The 25,539-nt window shown below is 39.8% G+C and overlaps 1 protein-coding gene across 7 annotated transcripts in view; it reads left to right on the top strand.

The window, feature by feature from the left end:
- Nucleotides 1-25,539, top strand: part of KATNBL1 (katanin regulatory subunit B1 like 1) — a 70,179-nt gene that overhangs the window by 23,822 nt on the left and 20,818 nt on the right. For 5 of the 7 annotated variants that reach the window (XM_019011302.3, XM_055363240.2, XM_055363239.2 and 2 more), the window contains exon 2: nucleotides 23,355-23,485. In XM_019011302.3, the coding sequence (XP_018866847.2) occupies nucleotides 23,369-23,485 (117 nt within the window). In that variant the 5' untranslated portion in view covers nucleotides 23,355-23,368. Of the gene's footprint in view, nucleotides 1-9,078; nucleotides 9,258-23,354; nucleotides 23,486-25,539 lie in introns of all 7 variants that reach the window. The other 2 variants (XM_055363238.2, XM_063698450.1) reach the window with 1 other exon arrangement.

Genomic DNA, 25,539 nt, shown 5'->3' with positions numbered 1-25,539 from the left:
CTCCCACCCCACCAATTTGGAAGAGGCAGGGCTCCCACCTGTCCCCACCTCCTGCCTGCTTCCTGGAGAAGGAGGCCCAGGTCTGCAGCCATAGGTGCGGTGGCTGCAGCTGCACCCTGGAAGGCAGATCCTGCCTGTTCCTGGCTCCCCAAAGAGCACAGGGAGGCTGGGATCCACAGCTGCAGTTTGGGTGGCTGTAGCCCACCTGGGCAGGGCTCCTGCTTGCTCAGTAAAGCAGGAGACCTGGGTCTACAACTGCAGCGGCATGGGGACCTCCTGTCCCAACTCAGAAGGGGCGGGGCTCCCACTGGCTTCATGGAATGTGCAGACCCAACTGGTCTTCCCTGCTGCAACTGGCATGATGGTGGCAGCCACTGTCATCAGTGTGGTCACTCATGGTATCTAGTTGCCCACAATGCCCCTCCTCAGCATGAAGCAGCCAGAAAGATCAATGACCAGACTCCCCATGATCGAGGGACTAATAAATAGAAAGGAGGGTACTGAAATGGCCCAATTGTCCCATAGAAGTGATGTTTATGGTTTCTTTGAATAAACATAGAAATTGACCCTCCCGGTCTTAAAACTTTGAGAAAGTAACTCTTGTCTTATATGAATTCCTTTCTCAGGAAACCAACCAGCAGGACTCTCAGACAGTATCATGGAACTAAAACGTACCAGATCATAGCATCTGGACAATGAGACACCAGACCCCTTATCTGTCATGATTGCCCAAGTGGCCACCTGCTTCCTGTTGACCAACTCTCCTTTCTTACCCCTCCCTAATTCCTGTTTTCCTGCATGTAGTTACAATTCTTCCCTGCTATATAAACCCCTGATTTTAGTTGGTCAGGGAGATGGATTTGAGGCCAATCTTCCATTTCCTGAGCTGCAGCACCTGATTAAAGCCTTCTTCCCTGCATTGTCTCAGTGATTGGCTTTCTGTGTGCCAAGCATCAGAACCTAGACCAAACCCCTGCTGTTCTGGTAACAGTATTTTGAGTGTGATGGTATTCATTGTTCACTGGAGGTTATATATCTATAGGTATACATTTATATTAACTAATCTAATAATCATTGATTTACAATTTACATTGCATACGTAAATATATGAAATGCAGTTGCTGCCCAAGAGAAGTTTTGCAGTCTGTTTGGCAAGAGGAGACACACCTGGATTAGTTAGTGCCCAGTCATATCTTACCTTTAGGCCTTCAATTATTTGTAGATTGTTAAGTCTTAAACTGTGCAGTATTCACTAAGTACAAAAAGAGATAGTGAAGGAAGAAATCAACGAAGACAAGGATCTAGAGTCCTTCAGAGGCCGGCACAGTGGTGCATGCCTGTAATCCCAGCACTTTGGGAGGCCAAGGCAGGCAGATCTCTTCAGCCCAGGAGTTTGAGACCAGTCTGGGCAACATGGTGAAACCCCGTCTCTACAAAAATTACAAAAATTAGCTGGGCATGGTGGCAGGCACCTGTAGTCCCAGCTACTTGGGAGGGTGAGGTGGCAGGATCACTTGAGCTTGGGAAGTCCAGGCTGCAGTGAGCTGTGATCATACCATGGCACTCCAGCCTAGGGACAGAGCGAGACCCTGTCTCAAAGAAGTGTTTCAGAGAGGAAGATTTGAACTCAAGTCATCAAGAGAGGCTATGATGAAGTAGAAAGGAAGGAAGGAGAAGTTTTAGAAGAAACATTTTGTTTTAATAAAAATGAAACATGGCCAGTCGTGGTGGCTCATGCCTGTAATCCCAGCACTTTGGGAGGCTGAGGTGGGCGAATCACGAGGTCAGGAGATCTAGACCATCCTGGCTAACAAGGTGAAACCCCATCTCTACTAAAAGTAGAAAAAATTAGCCGGGCGTGGTGGCGGGCACCTGTAGTCCCAGCTACTCGGGAGGCTGAGGCAGGAGAATGGCGTGAACCCAGGAGGCGGAGCTTGCAGTGAGCCGAGATCGCCACTGCACTCTCCAGCCTGGGTGACAGAGCGAGACTCTGTCTCAAAAAAAAAAAAAAAAAAAAAAAAAAAAAGAAACATTAGGAGAGACAGGAAGTATTAATGCCAAAAGCTATGTTTAAGGATACTTACAATGAGTTTAGGAGTTTTTTTGTTTTTTTTTTTTTTTTTGAGATGGAATCTCACTCTGTTGCCCAGGCTGGAGTGCAGTGGCGCAATCTCGGTTCACTGTAGCGATCTCAGCTCACTGTAGCATTGGCCTCCCAGGTTCAAGTGATTCTGCTGTCTGAGTTTCCCGAGTGGCTGGGACTACAGGTGCGCACCACCACGCCCAGCTAATTTTTTTTTTTTTTTTGAGGCAGAGTCTCGCTCTGTCGTCCAGGCTGGACTGCAGTGGCGCGATCTCGGCTCACTGCAAGCTCAGCCTCCCGGGTTCACGCCATTCTCCTGCCTCAGCCTCCCGAGTAGCTGGGACTACAGGCGCCCGCCACCACGCCTGGCTAATTCTTTTGTATTTTTTCAGTAGAGACGGGGTTTCACCGGGTTAGCCAGGATGGTCTCGATCTCCTGACCTCGTGATCCACCCGCCTTGGCCTCCCAAAGTGCTGGGATTACAGGCGTGAGCCACTGCGCCCGGCAGTTTTTTGTGTTTTTAGTAGAGATGGGGTTTCACCATGTTGGCCAGGCTAGTCTTCAACTCCTGACCTCAGCTGATCCACCCGCCTCGGCCTCCTAGAGTGCTGAAATTAAGGCATGAGCCACCGCACCCAGCCGAGTTTAGGAGTTTCTACCTTTTCCCCTCTGCTTCCTGTAAAAGATTTAATGTGGTAGTTTCTTAAGTTTTTGCCCTCTTCTCATAAATGGAATCACTTGATCTCTGCATGGCATTCTAATGTTAGTACTCTGCCAAACTTTGCCTACCACTTTGAAATCACTTTGAACATCAAAATATTCTCTCAGGTTTTAAGAATTTGGTAATTAACTTATTTTTTCCCCTTTCTCTTTATTCTAGTTTCCTCCTTTATTAAAAAATAATCGTATTTTATTGTCTGCAGGTTTTTCTTTCTTTTGGAGTGAGGCAAGGTAAATACATAAATGTCTTTAATAGATTTAAAAAAGTGAGACTCAGCTGTTTCCAAGGTTATAGAGCTAGTTAAGTGGGAAAGCTGGGAATTTGAACATGGATCTGTTTGACCTAATCTTTTTAGCTGCACCAGCCTTTAAAAATTCGGATGAGTCTTTAATTTTTTACCCAGATTGTAAGTTGTGATACCTACCTGCATAGTAAGTAGAAAGCTTTCCAGAGAGCTGGGAGGGGCAGGAGGAGCCTGGAGGCCTTTGCAAATTAAGTTTTAACTCCCATCAGCCTGACAGCACTTACCCCACATCATTGCATACAAAGGGTACAGAGGGCATCCCCAGTCTGCAGGGTCAGACCCAGCCCACACAGCTGAGAGGAGCAAACAAAACCGGTAGAGCTGGCCTTGGTAGTCGCCAGTCAAAACGAAAATTCCAGATACTTTGAGGAATGTTTCTGGCACCTCCAGGATTGAAGAGTAACCAGTTTCCTGGAGACAAAAGAATGGATGTGGGCCAAGGGGCGCCATATTTCTCAGCTCTGTCAAGCAAATGCCAAGTATCCAAGGAGTCTAGTGAAAAGCCATGGATAGCTGTGTGCCCCAATTTATTTTTAAGTCAGATTATTGAGGTATCCTTTCCATGAGTTTTGGCAGTTGTGTAACTACCACCACAATCAAAATACAGAACATGTCCCTCTCTTCAAAATGTTTCCTCTTATCCTTTTGTAGTCGGCTTCCTTCCCTGTCTCTGGCAATCACTGATATTTTTCTTATCCATATTTATTTTCTAGAATGTCATGAAAATGAAGTTATGTAATATGTAGCCTTTCGAATCTGGCTTCTTTCACTTAGTATAATGCATTTGAGACTTATCCAGGTTGTCATGTTTATTAGTAGTTCATTCTTTTTTATTGCTGAGTAGTTAGTCATTTGTATAGAAAAAAATCATGAATAAATCAGTCTAGGATGGTAAACATTTACCTCAGGTGGGGTGAACATATATCCCAATATTCCTGGGACTGATCTGATTTATGCCTATTGTCCCAGCATAATTTTTAATAGTAACTCCTTTCACTCTCAAAAGTGTCCTAGTTTGGATGATAAATTCTATGGTCTCTCTAAATGAGGGCATACCGAGATGTGATTATATTTCATTTGCTTTACAGTGCTGTCAAATTTGCCTTCCAGAACACCGTAATTGTATATGTTTATATTTCTTATAAGTATTATTGGTGATAATAGCAGTAATAACTTACGTGTAATCTCATTTTGATTTTCACAATATTCTCATTTTGCATTTGAGAAAACAGATTTAGAATAGAATAAATGACCTGCCAAAAATCATGAGCTAGAAAGTGATAAAAACTGCATCATCTGTTTATAGATTCAGCCCTTGATCTCTCATATTAATTGGGAGGCATTACAGTGTATTCGTTAAGAATATAGGCAATGGAGACAGAACACCTGGGTTCCAGTGCAGACTCTTACTTGTTTTCGTTGTTTAATCTCGGGCAAATTATTTAATCTTTTTATGCCTTTATTTTCTTACCTATAGAAAGAGGATAATATGTCTTCAGTGCCTACACCTGGCATATGGTAAATTTTTGATAAAGTCTATCTGTTATTTTTAATGATACTGTTAACACTATCGTAGTGGAATCTTTCCCCAGCAAAACCCTTTCTCCTCCCCATCCATATATATATGGGTATATATATGGACATATATATATGGGCATATATATGGGTATATATATATGGACATATATATGGGTATATATATGGACATATATATGGGTATATATATGGACATATATATATGGGTATATATATGGACATATATATATGGGTATATATATGGACATATATATATGGGTATATATATGGACATATATATATGGGTATATATATGGACATATATATATGGGTATATATATGGACATATATATATGGGTATATATATGGACATATATATATGGGTATATATATGGACATATATATATGGGTATATATATGGACATATATATGGGTATATATATGGACATATATATATGGACATATATATGGACATATATATATGGACATATATATGGACATATATATATGGACATATATATGGACATATATATATGGACATATATATGGACATATATATATGGACATATATATGGACATATATATATGGACATATATATGGACATATATATATGGACATATATATATGGACATATATATGGACATATATATATGGACATATATATGGACATATATATATGGACATATATATGGACATATATATATGGACATATATATGGACATATATATATGGACATATATATGGACATATATATGTGTATATATATGGACATATATATGGACATATATATGGGCATATATATGTGTATATATATGGATATATATATGGACATATATATGTGTATATATGGATATATATATGGACATATATATGTGTGTATATATATGGACATATATATGTGTGTATATGGATATATATATGGACATATATATGTGTATGCTGGAATGTTTTGTGTTTTCTCCCTTCTAATTTAAAAAATTATTAATTTTTAATAGTAATGTCTCTAATTATGAAGACCTTCAGTATTTAAGAGGTGAAAGATTAATACGATCTGAAGAGAAACGAGAGTATGTCTTCGATATTTAGATAAATAGTTTAGTCTTGATGTAGCAAATCAGTTCCAAAAACTGTTTCTTGGAAATCTACATTTTTCAAATTTTTTATGTATCTGCTAAAATAAAAATAAGATAGGATGATGGCTAAGTCTGGGAATCACGGAGTAAAATTGTGCCAACTTCTTAGGGCCTTTTTAATATATTTAAATTCCAGGAAATAGTTTAACGTGCAGCATATCCAAATGTACTTGAACACGATAAAGCATCCATTAAAATCTACAGCACTACTTTGGAAATTCTGTAGTAGTATTTTACCATGAACACTATAGGTAATGATTGTATAGGATGATTTGCAAGGACCAGGAGAAGACTGGTGGCAGGAAAATCAAATAATTGTTATGGTGATTTAGGCTTGAAGTTATGGGGCTATAGTTCTGACAGTGGAAGAAGGAAGATCTGAATGGATCTGTGGAATATTTTGAAGGAAGGTTTTTTGTTTGTTTTGCTTTGGTTTGGTTTTTTTTGGAGACGGGTCTCACTATGTTGCCTAGGCTGGTATCGAACTCCTGGGCTCAAGTGACCCTCCCGCCTCAGCCTCCCGAAGTGCTGGGATTACAGGTGTGAGCCACTGTGCCCTGCCTGAAGGAAGATTTGAGAAGGAAGGAAGGAGAAAGGAGTCAAAATAACTCCCATGTTTCCAGTCTGAGAGAATTTTGCCAGTCATTTCAAATGTGATAGCTAGGAAGGGCAGCAAGTTGGTTTGACATTGAAGAGATTTAGATGTGTTGACTTGGACCTAGCAGTGGCTGACCGAGGAGCCAAATACAAAGAAATTAAGGAAGACCTGGGTCGAGAGAAATAACTGAAGCCATGAAAGCATATTTCTTCAATTTTAGTAGAGAGAGGAGCTGCTGGAGGAAAAGGAACCAGAAAAATGGTAAGGGAACAAGGAGAGTCAGGACAACTGTGTCGGATGAACAGAAAGAGTCAGGGAAGGGCCCTGAAGTGACGAAAGAGCTAAATGGTGATGAAGAATGAGCAATGTCTTTAGAGTTGGCTTGGCTGACTTTGATGAGCATCATCCGTGCTATAAAGGCTCCTATATAGGTTTAATTCAAGACACATTTTTTTTTTCAGATGAGAGAGCAAAATAAAAGCAAGATTACAAAGAGTTAAAGAGAAAATGGAAGCTAAAAAGCACTCATTGTAGAAATTTGGCAGGAAAGGGAAGCAGAGAAAGAGTATAGGAGTTGATCACGGAAATCTGATCATGTTTGAAAGCAGAAGGGAGGAATAAGTTCAAAGGGAGAAATCAAAGATTTTTAAAAAGGGTTTGTGGGAGCAAAGTCCAAATTGAGGTGAGAAAGCAAGAATTGAGAAAATCAGATGAAGCTGTCCTAATTTTGGAAAAGTTAAAATAGATTCTTCTTATGAAATATTACCTCCATGTATTGGCATTTCCACCTTTTTTGCTTGTTTACTATAAGGGAGTTATACGATTAAGCCATGTTTTATAAGATAGTGATCTCATTAAGTTAAAATATTTATTTCTTCAGATTATAAAAATAATTCATGTTTGTTGTAGAAAATAGAAAAACATGTTAAGTGATGGTGGGGGGGAGCACCCATAATCCCACCAACAATAAATAATTTCTGTTAATGTTTTGATAGACCTTTTTTGATTGGATAGATCTTACCTATATCTCTTTTGAAAAACCTGGATCTTACTATGCATTTAGTTTTCTATTCTGCTTTTTAAAATACTGTTGCTTGCCAGGTGGGATGTTGTGTGCCTATAGTCTTGGCTATTCTGGAGGCTGAAGTGGGAGAATCTCTTGAGTCCGGGAGTTTGAGGCCAGCCTGGGCAACGTATGAGACTTTATCTCTTAAAAAACAAACAAACAAAAATACCATTGCTATGGTTTCAATGTGCGCTCCAGAGTTCACGTGTTGGAAACTTAATCCCCTATGTGACAGTGTTGAGAGGTGGGACTGTTAAGAGGTGATTAGGTCATGAGGGCTCTGTCATGAATGGATTAATATTTTTATCATAGGAGCAGGTTCATTATTGTTAAAGTGGGTTTGTTATAAAAGTAACTTTGGCCCTTTTGCTTTCTGTTTTGCCCAGTTACCCTTCTACCTTCCACCATGGGATAAGGAAGCAAAAAGGCCCTTGCTAGATATGGGCCCCTCAGTCTTGGACTTCCAAGCCTCTAGAACTATACAAAATAAACCTCTGTTCTTTATAAATTACCCAGTCTCAGCTATTCTGTTGTAGTAGCACAAAACGAGCTAAGACAACCATTATTTTTGGACTTGGCTCCACTTCACAAAACAGCCTTTGAAAATAGTCTTTTTAATATTCCATTGTAAGCACCAGTCCCATTGAGATCAGCCTTGGCTTTCTTAGATCCATTCTTATCACCTTCTTTTTTTAACCTGATCTGTATTGCATTTTGAAACATAACTACAGATAATACTGTGGTTATTGAAATACTGCACATATTGAGAGTCTGGCAACTGAATTTAGGAGGAAAGGAGGAAGGAATCAGTACGTACAGGCCCTAAAGATTATCCCAGAAAAATCTCATGTTTACCTTCTCTTCTTCTCTCCTTCAGTGAAATCCTTTTTTTTTTTTTGGAGACAGAGTCTTGCTCTGTCACCCAGGCTGGAGTGCAGTGGCGTGATCTCAGCTCACTGCAAGCTCCACCTCCTGGGTTCACGCCATTCTCCTGCCTCAGCCTCCCAAATAGCTGGGACTACAAGTGCCCACCACCACGCCTGGCTAATTTTTGTATTTTTAGTAGAGACGGGGTTTCACCATGTTAGCCAGGATGGTCTCAATCTCCTGACCTCGTGATCCGCCCTCCTTGGCCTCCCAAAGTGCTGAGATTACAGGTGTGAGCCACCGCGCCCGGCCCACTGAAATTCTTGAAGAAAAAAGTTCATGTTCACCCTTCCCTTTCATTTTTTACATGGTAGCTGCCTCATGGGAAAACTTGTGATAAGGCCCCATGAATCTCCTGGTGGGCCTTAGAAAAGAGAGGAAAAGGTTACCCATGTTAGATGAAGGAAGGATGGTAGATAGCTTATAGCTTATATTCACCTGTCCACCTGTTGTTATCTCCTCAGAAAAATTAGTACTGTCATCTTATTTGGCTTCAATACGCTGTTTAAAGTTGGTTATTCGGATTGAAAATGTTTATTCCAGTTGAGAACAAATTGAATTCAATTAACGAAAATAGAAATGTGGTTGAATGGCATGTATTCTACGTCCTGTGATCTGCTATTAACTGTCTTTGGGTTAGTTACTTGACATCTCTGGGTTAAAAAAAAATAGGCTAAAGCTTTTACGTTCTAAAACCCTTTTATTTCTTATTTATGTATTGTATTATAGTGGTTATAAACTGTTTTCAACTTCAAGATTCTTGAGAGATAACTACACATACCCTTTGCCATGGTGGGAATGACTGTGTAGTAGTAACTGGAGGAGAAAGTTTCTTTGTACACAACTATGCTTTGATTTTCAAGAGGAGGAATGAAATTGCCTCGTAAAATTACAGAGTTAAATACAATGTAAGTGATAAATATATTGTAGTATATTAATGGAAAAAGAAAGCTTAACTTGATCTTGAGCTGTAACTTAAGGTGTTACAAACAAAAGTCTAGATGTGTTCCATTCCTGTATGATGAGTTTTTCTCATTATTTTAAGTAGATGTGGAGTATGTGAACACTTCGAGCTGTTTAATCCTTTTTTTTTTGTTTGTTTTTTGTTTTTGAGACAGAGTTTCGCTCTTGTCACCCAGGCTGGAGTACAGTGGCTCGCTGCAACCTCTGCCTCGCGGGCTCAAGTGATTCTCCTGCCTCAGCCTCCCAAGTAGCTGGGATTACAGGCTTGCACCACCATGCTTAGCTAGTTTTATATTTTTAGTAGAGAGGGGATTTCACCGTGTTGGTCAGGCTGGTCTCAAACTCCAGACCTCAAATGATCCACCCACCTTGGCTGCCCAAAGTGCTGGGATTACATGTGTGAGCCACCGCTCCCAGCCTAGAGCTGTTTAATCCTTTGATTTCGCAGCCATTGTAGTAGATTATATAGAAAGATCCCTTTTCATTTTTCTGGTAGGTGACAGCTACTATGTAAAGAGAATTTATCCCTCCAATTCCTTCTACATGCTTCTGTTTTTCTACCTTCTTAGGACAATACCCTAAGGGTATTAGCAAACACTGTATTGTCTTTAAGAAAATATGCACTATATCCAATGTTCAGGATAGTTATATACAGTTAGTGTATTGGCCCCTTCTCAATCTTTTATTCTCTTAAGACCTTATTTCTTTTGTTCCTTTTTTTTCATTAAAAGGCTATCATTGCCAGTTTCTATAATCACTGTCTTCAACCCTTAATACCGTTTCAGATTCTTCACTTTTTTGTGTATTATCAAATAGCACTTCAAAAGCGCATAGAGGCCTGACCATTGCTTTAAAGTAGTTTTAGTTACATTGTCAAATGCTCTTGGTGGAAAAGGGATAATCCTGTATTGTTGCCCCAACAAAGGTGCTGTCAAATATATGAGACATGAAACAAAATGGAATTTGTAGTGTATAAATCCTTTGCAATGAGACTTTACCATTACAATTATGATTTCCTTCAGTCCCTTTAAAGCTTTATTGAAGTATAATTTATATACCATAAAATTCACCTGTCTTAAATGTACATACCAAAATGTACAATTTACTGATTGTAAGTATATTGTAAGTGTACACAGAATTGTGCAGTTGTCAACCCCAGTATAATTATAGAACATTCCCATCATCCCAAAAAGAAACCTTGTGCCTATATATACAATTATTCCCACTCCCATCCTAGCCTAAGACAACCACGAGTCTGCTTTCTATCTCTATAAATTTTATTTTTATAGACATTTTCATTTAAATTGAATCATATAATATGTGGTCTTTCATGTTTGGCTTCTTTCACTTAACATAGTATTCAAACATGTTGTATATGTATTGGTACTACTTTTTTTTTTTTTTTTTTTTTGAGACAAAGTTTCACTCTTCTTACCCAGGCTGGAGTGCAATGGCGTGATCTGGGCTCACTGCAAACTCCGCCTCCCGGGTTCAAGTAATTATCCTGCCTCAGCCTCCCAAGTAGCTAGGATTACAGGCGCCTGCCACCACGCCCAGCTTATTTTTTTTCTGTTTTTAGTTGAGACAGGGTTTCACCATGTTGGCCAGGCTGGTTTCGAACTCCTGACCTCAGGTGAGCTGCCTACCTCCGCCTCCCAAAGGTTGGCATTACAGGCGTGAGCCACCACGCCTGGCCACTTCATTCCTTTTTGTTGCTGAATAAAATTCCATACAGATACAACACATTTCGTTTATTCATTCAGCAGTTGATGGACATTTGGGTTGTTTTTTGCTTTTTTGGCTATTGTGAATAAGGTTATAACATTTGCATACATATCTTTGTCAGGACATACGTTTTTGTTTCTTTTGCATTTTTATGTAGGAGTAGAGTTGCTGGATCATATGATAAATCTGTATTTAATATTTTAAGAAACTGCCATTTTCTCACCCAGGCTGGAGTGCAATGGCGTGATCTGGGCTCACTGCAACCTCCGCCTCCCGGGTTCAAGTAATATTTGGAAAATACATTTTCCAAAGTTTGAATGTATTTTTATATTCCCATAGTAATGTGTGAGGGATCCAGTTCTTCCACATCTTTCTCAACATTATTATTGTCTGTCTTTTTTAGTATAGCCATTCTAATGGTTACAAAGTATTATTTCATTGCTTGTGCAACAGGTTTGCAAGTAGTTTTGACTTGCATTTTATAATGACTAATGGTGTCAAGTCCTTCATTCTTAAAACGTTTTAGAAAACTATTTTAGCCTGTGAAGAAGTAAACATGTCTCCCATATGAAAGGGTGCAGACTATGTACATTATCATCTAGAGAAAAAAATGATTTTATAGATTCTTTAAAAACACATACAGGTTGAGTATTCCAAATCTAAAAATCCAAATCTGAAATGGTCCAAAATCCAAGGCTTTTTGAGCACTGAAATTTTTTGAGCACTCAAACGGAATGCTTATTGAAGCATTTGGGATTTGGGATTTGGGGTGTGTAACCAGTAAGTATATAATGGACATATTTCAAAATCTGAAAAAATAAAAGATCCAAAACACTTCTGGTTCCAAGCATTTCAGGATTTCAGGTAAGGGATACTCAACCTGTATGTACATATATATTATATATGCGTGTGTGTGTGTGTGTGTGTTGCTTATTTTACATTTGTATTATATTATTTTTATTGTAATGGAATCTTAGTATGTTGCCCTGGCTGGTCTTGAACTCCTGCACTCAGGCAATCCTCCTGCCTCGTCAGCCTACCACAGTGCTGGGATTACAGGCATGAACCACCACTCTGGCCTGCTTTTTAAAAGTTAATATTTGTGGCCAGTCGCAGTGGCTCATACCTGTAATCCCGGCACTTTGGGAGGCCAAGGTGGGTGGATCACTTGGGGTCAGGAGTTCAAGACCAGCCTAGCTAACATGGCGAAACCCCATCTCGACTAAAAATAGAAAAATTAGCTGGGTGTGATGGCAGGCACCTATAGTCCCATCCAGGCAGGAGAATCGCTTGAATGCGAGAGGCGGAGGTTGCAGTTAGCCGAGATTGCACCACTGCACTCCAACCTGGGTGACAAAGCGAATTAAGAAAAAAAAAAAAGTTAGTATTTGCATGATACTTTTTTCCCCCCTTCCTTTTACTTTCTGCATGCCTACATCATTATTTTTGAAGTGAGTTTCTTGTGGACAACATATAATTAGGTCATGTTTCTGAATTTACTCCATCAATCTCTGGCTTTTAATTAACTAAATGACTTTTAGACCATTTACATGTAATACAGTTATCGGTATGTCAGAGCTTAAGTCTGTCATTTTATTTTTTGTTTTCTGTTCTCTGTGTTCTTTGGTTTCCCTGGTTTTATTTGTTGGTTTGTTATTTTGTTTTGTTTGCCTTTCTCCAGGTTACGTAAACACGTTTCTCATTCCATTTTGATTTCCCTATAGTGTTTTTGAGTATAATTCTTGATAATTCAGTGATAGCTCTAGTTATTACATTGTACATATCACAGTCTACTTATGTGGTCATTTTACCAGTTTGAGTGAAATGTAGAAATCTTACCTCTTTTTATGTCCCTTTAACCTCCACCACTTATCCTATAAAAGTCTTAATTAGTTTCTTTACCTGTATTTTGAACATCAGATAGTGTTATAATTTTTACTTCAACAATTAAACATAATTTGGAAAACTCAAGAATGAAAGTCTATTGCATTTTCTTATATTTTTGCTCACCATTTTCTGTCTCCCTGGTGTTCCTAGATGCCTTCTTTCATCATTTGTTTGTTTGTTTGTTCATTTGTTTTGTTTGGCTAAAGAGAACTTCCTGTAGTCATTCTTTTAGGGTAGATCTGCTGGTAACAAATTCTCTTAATTTTCTTTCATCTGAGATTGTCAGTTTTCTTTTCATTCCTGAAGGATATTTTTACTGAACATAGGATTCTGGGTTGACACTTCTTTTCTTATAGCACTTGAAAAATGTGCCATTCCTTCTAACTATTCCCCAGTTGTCTCCATCTCCTCTCTAATGAACACCAAGTATTTATTATAAATTAATTTCATTTTTGTGGATACTTCTTTCCTTATGTGCTCTGATGTATACCAGTTTTCCTCTACTTCTGGTGCACAGCCTTCATCTTGGGACCTTCTTTCATAATTATCCTGGGAAATACCTTCCATATATCCTATTGGATTTCCATTTCTTATCTTTCTTTTTTTTGGTTTATCCTTCTCTTATTGCTTACTGTGAAGAAATTTTTGGGAACTCTGCGTATCTGAAGATACGTTTCTCTTACCCTCACACTTGATAATTTGGCTGGATATAAAATTTTAGGTTGCCTGAGAATTTTGGAGGCTTTACTCTGTATCTGTCATTTTTACATGACCAAGTTTGGATTTTAGGATTTATTTTTTATTTGTTTATATATTTTCACCTTCTCTAGCTTCCCTACTACTCTGAAATGTAGCAATGATGTACCTTGTAGGTCTGTTTTCATCCATTATGATACACTTTCCATCTAGAAATTTATGTCCTTCAACCTTGTACAGTTTTCTTAAATTATCTCTTTGTTTGATTTCTCTTTTACTGTCTTGTACTCTTTCTAAAATTCTCTTTATTTGGATGTTGGTCCCTCTAAACCAGTCTTCTGATTTTTTTTTTCTTCCTATGTTCTGGGAGATAGCTTCAGGTTTCTCTTCCAACTTCTGTTGAGTTTTTTACTATCTTTATTATGTCCTATTTTTAATTTTTAAGAGTATTTTTGTTGGGGTTTTTGTCCCATTTTTGTTTTATAGATGCAATTCTTTAAAATATTTTTTAGAAGTAGGTTTATCAAAGTACAATTTACATACAATAAAAATTCACCCTTTTTAGTGTATAGCTTTATTAGTTTTGATAATTAGGTAACTACCACCTTAGTTGACATACAGTTCTTTGGAAACAGACCACCATTGATGTTAGTATTTTAGAGAGAAGTGTGTGTGTGTGTGTGTGTGTGTGTGTGTCTGTGCGTCTGTGTGTCTGTGTGTTATAAGATTAGTCAGAATTCCTAAGAAAGTATCCTCCGCACTCTTCCCTGGAGTGTATAAGCCTGGTTGCAAGCCTCTGTGAGTCAAGAAGTAGAAAGGTTAGCGGTCTCAACATTGAGTATGTAAACTTTCACTTGATCATCCCCCTTTTTAGAATATGTTCCTAGGCTGGGTGCAGTGGCTTACACCTGTAATCCCAACACTTGGATAGGCCAAGGTGGGTGGATCACTTGAGGTCAGGAGTTTGAGACCAGCCTGGCCAATATGGTGAAACCCCATCTCTACTAAAAATACAGAAATTAGCCAGGCATGGTGACGGGAGCCCGTAATCCCAGGTACTCAGGAGGCTGAGGCAGGAGAATCACTTGAGCCTGGGAGGCAGAGGTTGCAGTGAGCCGAGATCGTGCCACTGGACTTCAGCCTGGGCAATAAGTGAGACTCCATCTCAAAAAAAAAAAAAAAAAAATGTTCCTCCCAAGAACTCTGTTTTACGTTTTCTAGAGAATAAAACTCGTTTTTTTACTGGAATGAGAAAGAGGATCTAGTGAGCCAACTGTGTCTTAAATGGATATTCAGTCTATCTACTTGTTCTTAGGGTTACCTTTATCTCCACTTCTCTTATTTCTTTATTTATTTTTTATTATTTAAGTGCCAGGGTACATGTGCACAACGTGCAGGTTTGTTACATAGGTATACATGTGCCATGTTGGTTTGCTGCACCTGTCAGCTTGTCATTTACATTAGGTATTTCTAATGCTGTCCCTCTCCCACCCCCCACCCCATGACAGGCCCTGGTGTGTGATGTTTCCCCACCCTGTGTCCAAGTGTTCTCATTGTTCAGTTCCCACCTGTGAGTGAGAACATATGGTGTTTGGTTTTCTGCCCTTGTGATAGTTTGCTGAGAATGATGGTTTCCAGCTTCATTCATATCCCTGTAAAGGACGTGAACTCATCCTTTTTTATGGCTGCGTAGTATTCCATGATATATATGTGCCACATTTTCTTAATCCAGTTTATCATTGATGGACATTTGCGTTGGTTCCAAGTCTTTGCTATTGTGAATAGTGCTGCAATAAACATACATGTTCATGTGTCTTTATAGTAGCATGATTTATAATCCTTTGGGTATATACCCAGTAATGGGATCACTGGGCCAAATGGTATTTCTAGTTCTAGATCCTTGAGGAATCACCACACTGTCTTCCACAATGGTTGAACCAATTTACATTCCCACCAACAGTGTAAAAGTGTTCTTGTTTCTCCACATCCTCTCCAGCATCTGTTGTTGCCTGACTTTTTAATGATCACCATTCTAACTGGCATGAGATGGTATCTCATTGTGGTTTTGATTTGCATTTCTCTGATGACCAGTGATGATGAGCATTTTTTCATATGTCTGTTGGCTGTATAAATGTCTTCTTTTGAGACGTGTCTGTTCATATCCTTTGCCCACATTTTGATTGGGTTGTTTGTTTTTTTCTTGACAATTTGTTTAAGTTCTTTGTAGATTTTGGATATTACCCCTTTGTCAGATGGGTAGATTGCAAAAATTTTCTCCCATTCTATAGGCTGCCTGTTCACTCTGATGGTAGTTTCTTTTGCTGTGCAGAAGCTCTTTAGTTTAATTAGATCCCATTTGTCTATTTTGGCTTTTGTTGCCATTGCTTTTGGTGTTTTAGTCATGAAGTCCTTGCCGATGCCTGTGTCCTGAATGGTATTGTCTAGGTTTTCTTCTAGGGTTTTTATGATTTTGCATCTAAGATTTAAGTCTTTAATCCATCTTGAATTAATTTTTGTATAAGGTGTAAAGAAGGGATCCAGTTTCAGCTTTCTACATATGGCTAGCCAGTTTTCCCAGCACCGTTTATGAAATAGGGAATCCTTTCCCCATTGCTTGTTGTCAGGTTTGTCAAAGATCAGATGGTTGTAGATGTGTGGTGTTATTTCTGAGGTCTCTGTTCTGTTCCATTGGTCTATATATCTGTTTTGGTACCAGTACCATGCTGTTTTGGTTACTGTAGCCTTGTAGTATAGTTTGAAGTCAGGTAGCATGATCCCTCCAGCTTTGTTCTTTTTGCTTAGGATTGTCTTGGCAATGCAGGCTCTTTTTGGGTTCCGTATGAACTTTAAAGTAGTTTTTTCCAATTCTTCGAAGAAAGTCATTGGTAGCTTGATGGGGATGACATTGAATCTATAAATTACCTTGGGCAGTATGGCCATTTTCACGACATTGATTCTTCCTATCCATGAGCATGAAATGTTCTTCCATTTGTTTGTGTCCTCTTTCATTTCATTGAGCAGTGGTTTGTAGTTCTCCTTGAAGAGGTCCTTCACATCTCTTGTAAGTTGGATTCCTAGGTATTTTATTCTCTTTGTAGCAATTGTGAATGGGAGTTCACTCATGATTTGGCTCTGTTTGTCTGTTATTGGTATATAGGAATGGTTTTGATTTTTGCACATTGATTTTGTGTCCTGAGACTTTGCTGAAGTTGCCTATCAGCTTAAGGAGGTTTTGGGCTGAGATGATGGGGTTTTCTAAATATACAATCATGTCATCTGCAAACAGGGACAATTTGACTTCCTCTTTTCCTAATTGAATACCCTTTATTTCTTTCTCTTGCCTGATTGTCCTGGCCGGAACTTCCAACACTGTGTTGAATAGGAGTGGTGAGAGAGGGCATCCGTGTCTTGTGCCAGTTTTCAAAGGGAATGCTTCCAGTTTTTGCCCATTCAGTATGAGATTGGCTGTGGGATTGTCATAAATAGCTCTTATTATTTTGAGATATGATTCATCAATACCTAGTTTATTGAGAGTTTTTAGCATGAAGGGCTGTTGAATTTTGTCAAAGGCCTTTTCTGCATCTGTTGAGATAATCATGTGGTTTTTGTCATTGGTTCTGTTTATGCAATGGATTACGTTTACTGATTTGCATCTGTTGAACCAGCCTTGCATCCCAGGGATGAAGCCAACTTGATCGTGGTGGATAAGCTTTTGATGTGCTGCTGGATTCGGTTTGCCAGTATTTTATTGAAGATTTTCGCATCAGTGTTCATCAGGGATATTGGTCTAAAATTATTTTTTTTTGTTGTGTCTCTGCCAGGCTTTGGTATCAGGATGATGCTGGCCTCATAAAATGAGTTAGGGAGGATTCCCTCTTTTTCTATTGATGGAATAGTTTCAGAAGGAATGGTACCAGCTCTTCTTTGTGCTTCTGGTAGAATTCGGCTGTGAATCCGTTTGGTCCTGGACTTTTTTTGGTTGGTAGGCTATTAATTATTGCCTCAATTTCAGAGCCTGTTATTGGTCTATTCAGCAATTGAACTTCTTCCTGGTTTAGTCTTGGGAGGGTGTACGTATCCAGGAATTTATCCATTTCTTCTAGATTTTCTAGTTTATTTACATAGAGGTGTTTATAGTATTCTCTGATGGCAGTTTGTATTTCTGGGGCATCAGTGGTGATATCCCCTTTATCAATTTTTATTGCATCTATTTGATTCTTCTCTGTTTTCTTCTTTATTAGTCTTGCTAGCGGTCTATTAATTTTGCTGATCTTTTCAAAAAACCAGCTCCTGGATTCCTTGATTTTTTTTGAAGGGTTTTTTTGTCTCTATCTCCTTCAGTTCTGGTCTGATCTTAGTTATTTCTTGCCTTCTGCTAGCTTTGGAATTTGTTTGCTCTTGCTTCTCTAGTTCTTTTGATTGTGATTTTAGCATGTCGATTGTAGATCTTTCCTGCTTTCTCTTGAGGGCATTTAATGCCATAAATTTCCGGCTACACACTGCTTTAAATGTGTCCCAGAGATTCTGGTACGTTGTGTCTTTGTTCTCATTGGTTTCAAAAAACATCTTTATTTCTGCCTTCTTTCATTATTTACCCAGTAGTCATTCAGGAGCAGGTTGTTCAGTTTCCATGTAGTTGTATGGTTTTGAGTGAGTTTCTTAATCCTGAGTTCTAATTTGATTGCACTGTGGTCTGAGAGGCAGTTTGCTGTGATTTCTGTTCTTTTACATTTCCTGAGGAGCGCTTTACTTCCAACTATGTGGTCAATTTTGGAATAAGTGCAATGTGGTGCTGAGAAGAATGTATATTCTGTTGATTTGGGGTGAAGAGTTCTGTAGATGTCTGTTAGGTCAGCTTGGTGCAGAGCTGAGTTCAAATCCTGGGCATCCTTGTTAACCTTCTGTCTCACTGATCTGTCTACTGTTGACAGTGGAGTGTTGAAGTTTCCCATTGTTATTGTGTGGGAGTCTAAGTCTCTTTGTAGGTCTCCAAGGACTTGCTTTATGAATCTGGGTGCTCCTGTATTGGGTGCATATATATTTAGGATAGTTAGCTCTTCTTGTTGAATTGATTCCTTTACCATTATATAATGGTCTTCTTTGTCTCTTTTGATCTTTGTTGGCTTAAAGTCTGTTTATAAGAGACCAGGATTGCAAACCCTGCTTTTTTTTTGCTTTCCATTTACTTGGAAGATCTTCCTCCATCCCTTTATTTTGAACCTATGTGTATCTTTGCATGTGAGATGGGTCTCCTGAATACAGCACACCGATAGGTCTTGACTGTTTATCCAATTTGCCAGTCTGTATCTTTTAATTGGGGCATTTAGCCCATTACATTTAAGGTTAATGCTGTTATGTATGAATTTGATCCTGTCATTATGATGCTAGCTAGTTATTTCACCTGTTAATTGATGCAGTTTCTTCATAGCATCGATGGTCTTTACAATTTGGCATATTTTTGCAGTGGCTGGTACCGGTCGTTCGTATCCATGTTTAGTGCTTCCTTCAGGAGCTCTTGTAAGGCAGGCTTGGTGGTGACAAAATCTCTTGGCATTTGCTTGTCTGTAAAGGATTTTATTTCTCCTTCACTTATGAAGCTTAGTTTGGCTGGATATGAAATTCTGGGTTGAAAATTCTTTTCTTTCAGAATGTTGAATATTGGCCCCACTCTCTTCTGGCTTGTAGGGTTTCTGCCGAGAAATGCGCTGTTAGTCTGATGGGCTTCCCTTTGTGGGTAACCTGACCTTTCTCTCTGGCTGCCCTTAACATTTTTCCCTTCATTTCAACCTTGGTGAGTCTGACAATTAAGTGTCTTGGGGTTGCTCTTCTTGAGGAGTATCTTTGTGGTGTTCTCTGTATTTCCTGAATTTGAATGTTGGCCTGCCTTGCTAGGTTGGGAAAGTTCTACTGAATAATACCCTGAAGAGTGTTTTCTGACTGGTTTCATTCTCCCCGTCACTTTCAGGTACACCAATCAAAAATAGATTTGGTCTTTTCACATAGTCCCATGTTTCTTGGAGGCTTTGTTCGTTTCTTTTCACTCTTTTTTCTCTAATCTTGTCTTCTTGCTTTATTTCATTGATTTGATCTTCATTCACTTATATCCTTTCTTCCACTTGATCAAATCAGCTATTAAAGCTTGTGTATGCTTTATGAAGTTCTCGTACTGTGATTTTCAGCTCCATCATGTCATTTAAGCTCTTCTCTACACTGGTTATTCTAGTTAACCATTTGTCTAACCTTTTTTCAAGGTTTTTGGCTTCCTTGCAACAGGTGAGAACATGCTCCTTTAGCTTGGGGAAGTTTGTTATTACCGACCTTCTGAAGCCTAATTCTGTCAACCTGTCAAACTCATTCTCCATCCAGTTTTGTTCCCTTGCTGGTGAGGAGTTGTGTTCCTTTGGTGGAGAAGAGGCGTTCTGATTTTTTGAATTTTCAGCCTTTCTGCTCTGGTTTCTCCCCATCTTTGTGGTTTTATCTACCTTTGGTGTTTGATGTTGGTGACTTACGGATCGGGTTGTGGTGTGGATGTCCTTTTTGTTAATGTTGATGCTATTCCTTTCTGTTTGTTAGTTTTCCTTCTAACAGGCCCCTCAGCTGCAGGTCTGTTGGAGTTTACTGGAGGTCCACTCCACACCCTGTTTGCCTGGGTATCACCAGCAGAGGCTGCAGAACAGAAAATATTGCTGCCTGATCCTTCCTCTGGAAGCTTCGTTCCAGAGGGGAACCCACCTGTATGAGGTGTCAGTCGGCCTCTACTAGGAGGTGTCTCCAAGTTAGGCTACACAGGGGTCAAGGACCCACTTGAGGGGGCAGTCTGTCCATTCTCAGAGCTCAAACTTCGTGTTGGGAGAACCACTGCTCTCTTCAGAGCTATCAGACTGGGAAGTTTAAGTCTGCAGAAGTTTCTGCTGCCTTTTGTTCAGCTATGCCCTGACCCCAGAGGTGGAGTGTTAGAGGCAGCAAGCCTTGCAGAGCTGCAGTGGGCTCTGCCCAGTTCAGGCTTCCCCCAGCCACTTTGTTTACCTACTCAAGCCTCAGCAGTGGCGGATGCCCCTCCCCCTGCCAGGCTGCTGCTTCGCAGGTCTATCTCAGACTGCTGCGCTGGCAGTAAGCAAGGCTCCGTGGGCGTGGGACCTGCCGAGCCAGGCATGGGATAGAATCTCCTGGTCTGCCATTTGCTAAAACCATTGGAAAAGTGCAGTATTTGGGCTAGAGTGTCCCGTTTTTCCAGGTACAGTCTGTCACGTGTTCCCTTGGCTAGGAAAGGGAAATCTCCTGACCCCTAGCGCCTCCCGGGTGAGGTGACACCCTGCCCTGCTTCAGCTCACCCTCTGTGGGCTGCATCCACTGTCCAACCAGTCCCAGTGAGATTAACCAGGTACCTCAGTTGGAAATGCAGAAATCACCTGTCTTCTGCGTTGATCACCCTGGGAGCTGCAGACCAGAGCTGTTCCTGTTGGAATGGACTTGCCATCTCTACTTCTTGATGTCCTTGGTATTGCCAGTTCCTGAACGTTTAGGGGATTCTGCATTTTGCTTTCCTCATTGCCAATTTAGGATCTGGCTTTCTCACATCTGCTGAGTCAGTTACCACTTTTATTTATTTATTTATTACTAATTATTATTTTTTCGAGACAGAGTCTTGCTCTGTCACCCAGGCTGGAGTGCAGTGGCATGATCTTGGCTCACTGCAACCTCAGCCTCCCGGGTTCAAGCGATTCTCCTGCCTCACCTCCCAGGTAGCTGGGATTACAGGTCCCACCACCACGCCCTGCTAATGTTTGTATTTTTGTAGAGACAGGGTTTCACCATGTTTGACAGGCTAGTCTTGAACTCCTGACCTCAGGTGATCCGCCTGCCTCAGCCTCCAAACTTGCTGGGATTACAGGCATGAGCCACCACACCTGATCAAGTTACCACTTTTAGCTTTGCATTTTCCAAAACGTTATTGCCATCACCTGAACTTCTCCTGTCTTTGTCCTCATGGGTTTTATGTCTTTACAAACCTTTTATTGTCATTTAATCAGGTTTCAAGGAAGGGTAGAGGTAATTGCATGTGTTCAATCCATTCTTTTAAACTAAAAGTCCCCTTTTTTGAAAAAAAAAATCTCACATTATAGCATTGTGGACAAGACCCTTTGTGATCTAACTTCTATCTCTAGCCTCATTTAAGTCGCCCCCAACGTAAGCTCCAGCCACAAGTGTCTACTTAAGAGATTGCCAAACAAACCGTGTTGCTTCATGCCTTTCAGTTCTGCACATGCTAGTTTGTCAGTGTGCTGATTTGTCTGAGTAACCTTCTGTCAGAGTACTTACTGTATTATTGCAGTTATTTATTTACTTTTCAAAAAATCTCACTCTAGAGGTTTCTTAACCTGGGATACAGGTGGAAGGGTCGTCCATTAATTAGCTGTAAGAAATCTTTTGCTGAAATTATTTGTAAAATTTCATGTGTATGTTCATATTTTTGGAGAATTGAGAATATGCCTCAAAAATACTTGTGGAGCTTTTTAAAAATATAATTGCTTTGGGCTCCACTGCAGAGAGAGACAGTATTATACTGAGTTACAGTCTCTTAAGTTAGGGCCCACAAAAATCCATTTTCAAAAAGTTTCCTAAATGGTTCTTTAAAACAGGATCTCTGAGCATCATCTACGTTAACGCCAGGGCCTGGCTTATAGTGAATGCTTAGTAGATGTTTAAAGAAAGAATAAGGGAGGAACTTACATTCAGGGCATGACCTAAAATAAATTTCCAATGTGAAACCAGAGTGCAAGTGAGAAAATCACAAATTTCTTCTGTTATGTAAATTAAGTCATAGCATTTGTTTCCATCAACATGCCCTCTTTAGACCCTCTTTAGATATAATTAGTAAAATAGGAGGGCATTGATTTTTTTTTTTTCAAAGGTAGAGGAGAGCTTTGGAGAGCTGTCTGCAAAAATGAAAGAAGAATTTAAGGATTAGGCATAGGACAAGTCAGTTGTATGTAGTCCAGTTTTGGTTCCTCTCATTGCTTAGGGTTGTTTTGACCCAGTGATTTAGTTGCACAGTTTTAGGTTTCTGTACATTTGGATGTCATAGATACCACCACCTTATACACCTTATTTCATAACCTGTGTGTTTAATAAATGGCTAGTGACATGGAAAATGGGGAGATTGATGTGTTGCTTTGGCAAAAAAAAATACATACAATATTATTGTCACTGGTTCCAACTAAAGAATGAGGACAGGCTGGGCACAGTGGCCCATGCCTGTAATCCCAGCATTTAGGGAGGCCGAGGCGGATGGCTCACCTGAGGTCAGGAGTATGAGATCAGCCTGAACAACATGGTGAAACCCCGTCTCTAATGAAAAAATATAAAATTAGTCGGGCATGGTGGCACAAGCCTATAATCCCAGCTACTTGGGAGACTGAGGCAGGAGAATTGCTTCAACCCAGGAGGCAGAGGTTGCAATGAGCCAAGATCGTGCCATTGCATTCCAGCCTGGGCAACGGAGCAAAACTCCATCTCAAAAAAAAAAAAGAATGAGGACAGAAAGATCCTTAATTTCCTGGAATGCCTTGCCTTGTGCTTCCTCTATGTTTAAGGTTTTTAAAAATGTGTAAATTAAAATGATGTCCTCTGCCTTTTTTATATAGCGTTGTGCTACTGTTGTATGTTTGTGTGTGTGTTAAAAATGATCAGACTCTTTTTGCTTTTTTAATTTTCTATTTTATTTTATTGTCTAGGTACTTAAGAGATTATGGCATCGGAAACCCACAATGTTAAAAAACGGAACTTTTGTAATAAGATTGAGGATCATTTCATTGATCTTCCTAGAAAAAAGATCTCTAATTTCACTAATAAGAACATGAAGGAGGTAAGTCTATGGTTTCTAGAAAACAGATAAGACAATTTAAACGGTTAGGTCTCTAGATATCTCTGGTTGAATTGTTTAAACAATGGGAGGATAATAATTCTGCTTAATCTCCCAGAATTAAGTTGAATTGGTGAAATATAACCTATGTATTTCTTTTTTTTTTCTTTGTTAGGTCTTAACCATTTTATTTCTATAAGCTCTAAAAGGTTTTTAATCGGGCTGGGCATGGTGGCTTATGCCTGTAATTCCAGCACTTTGGGAGGCCGAGGTGGGTGGATCACCTGAGGTCAGGAGTTCAAGACCAGCCTGGCCAACATGGTGAAACCCTGTGTCTACTAAAAATACAAAAATTAGCCGGGCATAGTGGTGGGTGCCTGTAATCCCAGCCACTTGGGAGGCTGAGGGAGGAGAATCACTTGAACCCGGGCGGTGGAGGTTGCAGTGAGCTGAGATCGCGCCATTGCATTCTAGCCTGGGTGACAAGAGCAAAACTCCATATCAAAAAAAAAAAAGTTTTTAGTCAGTATACTGTTTCAATATGATATAATTTAAATATTTTAGTTAAAGAGGAATTCCAGAGGTGCTTTGTGTTCACTATTGTAAGGTTCATTAGCACTGGTATACTTTCTTTTAAACCACATTTAGGCCAGGCGTGGTGGCTCATGCCTATAATCCCACCACTTTCGGAGGCTGAGGCAGGAGGATTGCTTGAACCCAGGAGTTCAAGCCCAGCCTGGACAACATAGTGAGACTCCATCTCTACCAAAAAAACTTTTTTCAACTAGCCAGGCATGGTGGCATGCACCTGTGGTCCTAGCTACTGGGGAGGCTGAGGTAGGAGGATCACTTGAGCCCAGGGCGTTAAGGCTACAGTGAGCTGTGTTCATACCACTGCACTTCAGCCTGGGTGACAGTGCGAGATCCTATCTCTAAAACAACAACAGCAACAAGAAAAGAGATTAAAATTTAACTCACTTGTTAAGCATCCTATAAGTTACAATATAATTTGCAACTAGAAGTGTGGAAAATAGGGAGCTGGATGTTGTATTATTCCGTTTTCATGCTGCTGATAAAGACATACCTGAGACTGGGTAATCTCTAAAGAAAAAGAGATTTAATGGACTCACAGTTCCACGTGGCTAGAAAGGCCTCACAATCATGTCAGAAGGCAAAAAGCACATTTTACATACATGGCAGCAGACGAGAGAATGAGAACCAAGTGAAAGGGGTTTCCCCTTATAAAACCATCAGATCTCGTGAGACTTATTCACTACCACAAAAACAGTATTGGGGAAACCGCCCCCATGATGCAATTATCTCCCACTGAGTCCCTCCCACAACACTTGGTAATTATGGGAGCTACAATTCAAGATGAGATTTGGGTGGGGACACAGCGAAACCATATCAGATATGTTGCTTTACCAAAAATAACTACATATGATGTTGTTGTATGTTGATTAAGACTACAGAATTAGAAGAGAAAACATAGTAATCTGAAAAACTTATCTATTGAATTTTAGATTTGTTGATATCAATCACAAAATTTACATAACTATTAATGAACTTAAATATGCCTCAATTATTAAGTACATTGAGTTCTGAGTTCCTCTTCAAAGAACCAGTATGTCAGTATGTTCAGCTTCCTTATATTTTATTCCCCATTTTAAAGTTTAACTTCCTCATTCTTTATGCCTCCTTGCCCCTAGTTTCAGTAAACAACCCCCTTCTAGCCTTTATACTCACATATTTAGAGTTCTTAGTCATCCTTAGTCACCTGCTCTGTCCTCAGTCATCTTAGTCACCTGCTCTGTAACCATCCTTCCCGCTGAAACTGCTCTCCCGCCACTCCAGCTCATACCCCTGCTCTCTTTAAAATAGCCTATCAGAATTAGCTTAGACTGTGCGGTCCAACCCTAGCCAATAGGGGAACAACATAGCAGTAGGGACTAGCTGCGTTAGGGATAAGAACCCCTTCCTCCCCCTTGTCCAGTGTGCTTTTGCAACCACTCCAGGCGTGATTGGCACCCTTCTGCAGAAGTAAATTGCCTTGCTGA

This window comes from Gorilla gorilla, chromosome 16, assembly GCF_029281585.2.
Source record: "Gorilla gorilla gorilla isolate KB3781 chromosome 16, NHGRI_mGorGor1-v2.1_pri, whole genome shotgun sequence".
NCBI lineage: Eukaryota > Metazoa > Chordata > Mammalia > Primates > Hominidae > Gorilla > Gorilla gorilla.
Note: the sequence above shows the minus strand (reverse complement) of the source record. Positions and strands in the feature narration are given on the sequence as shown.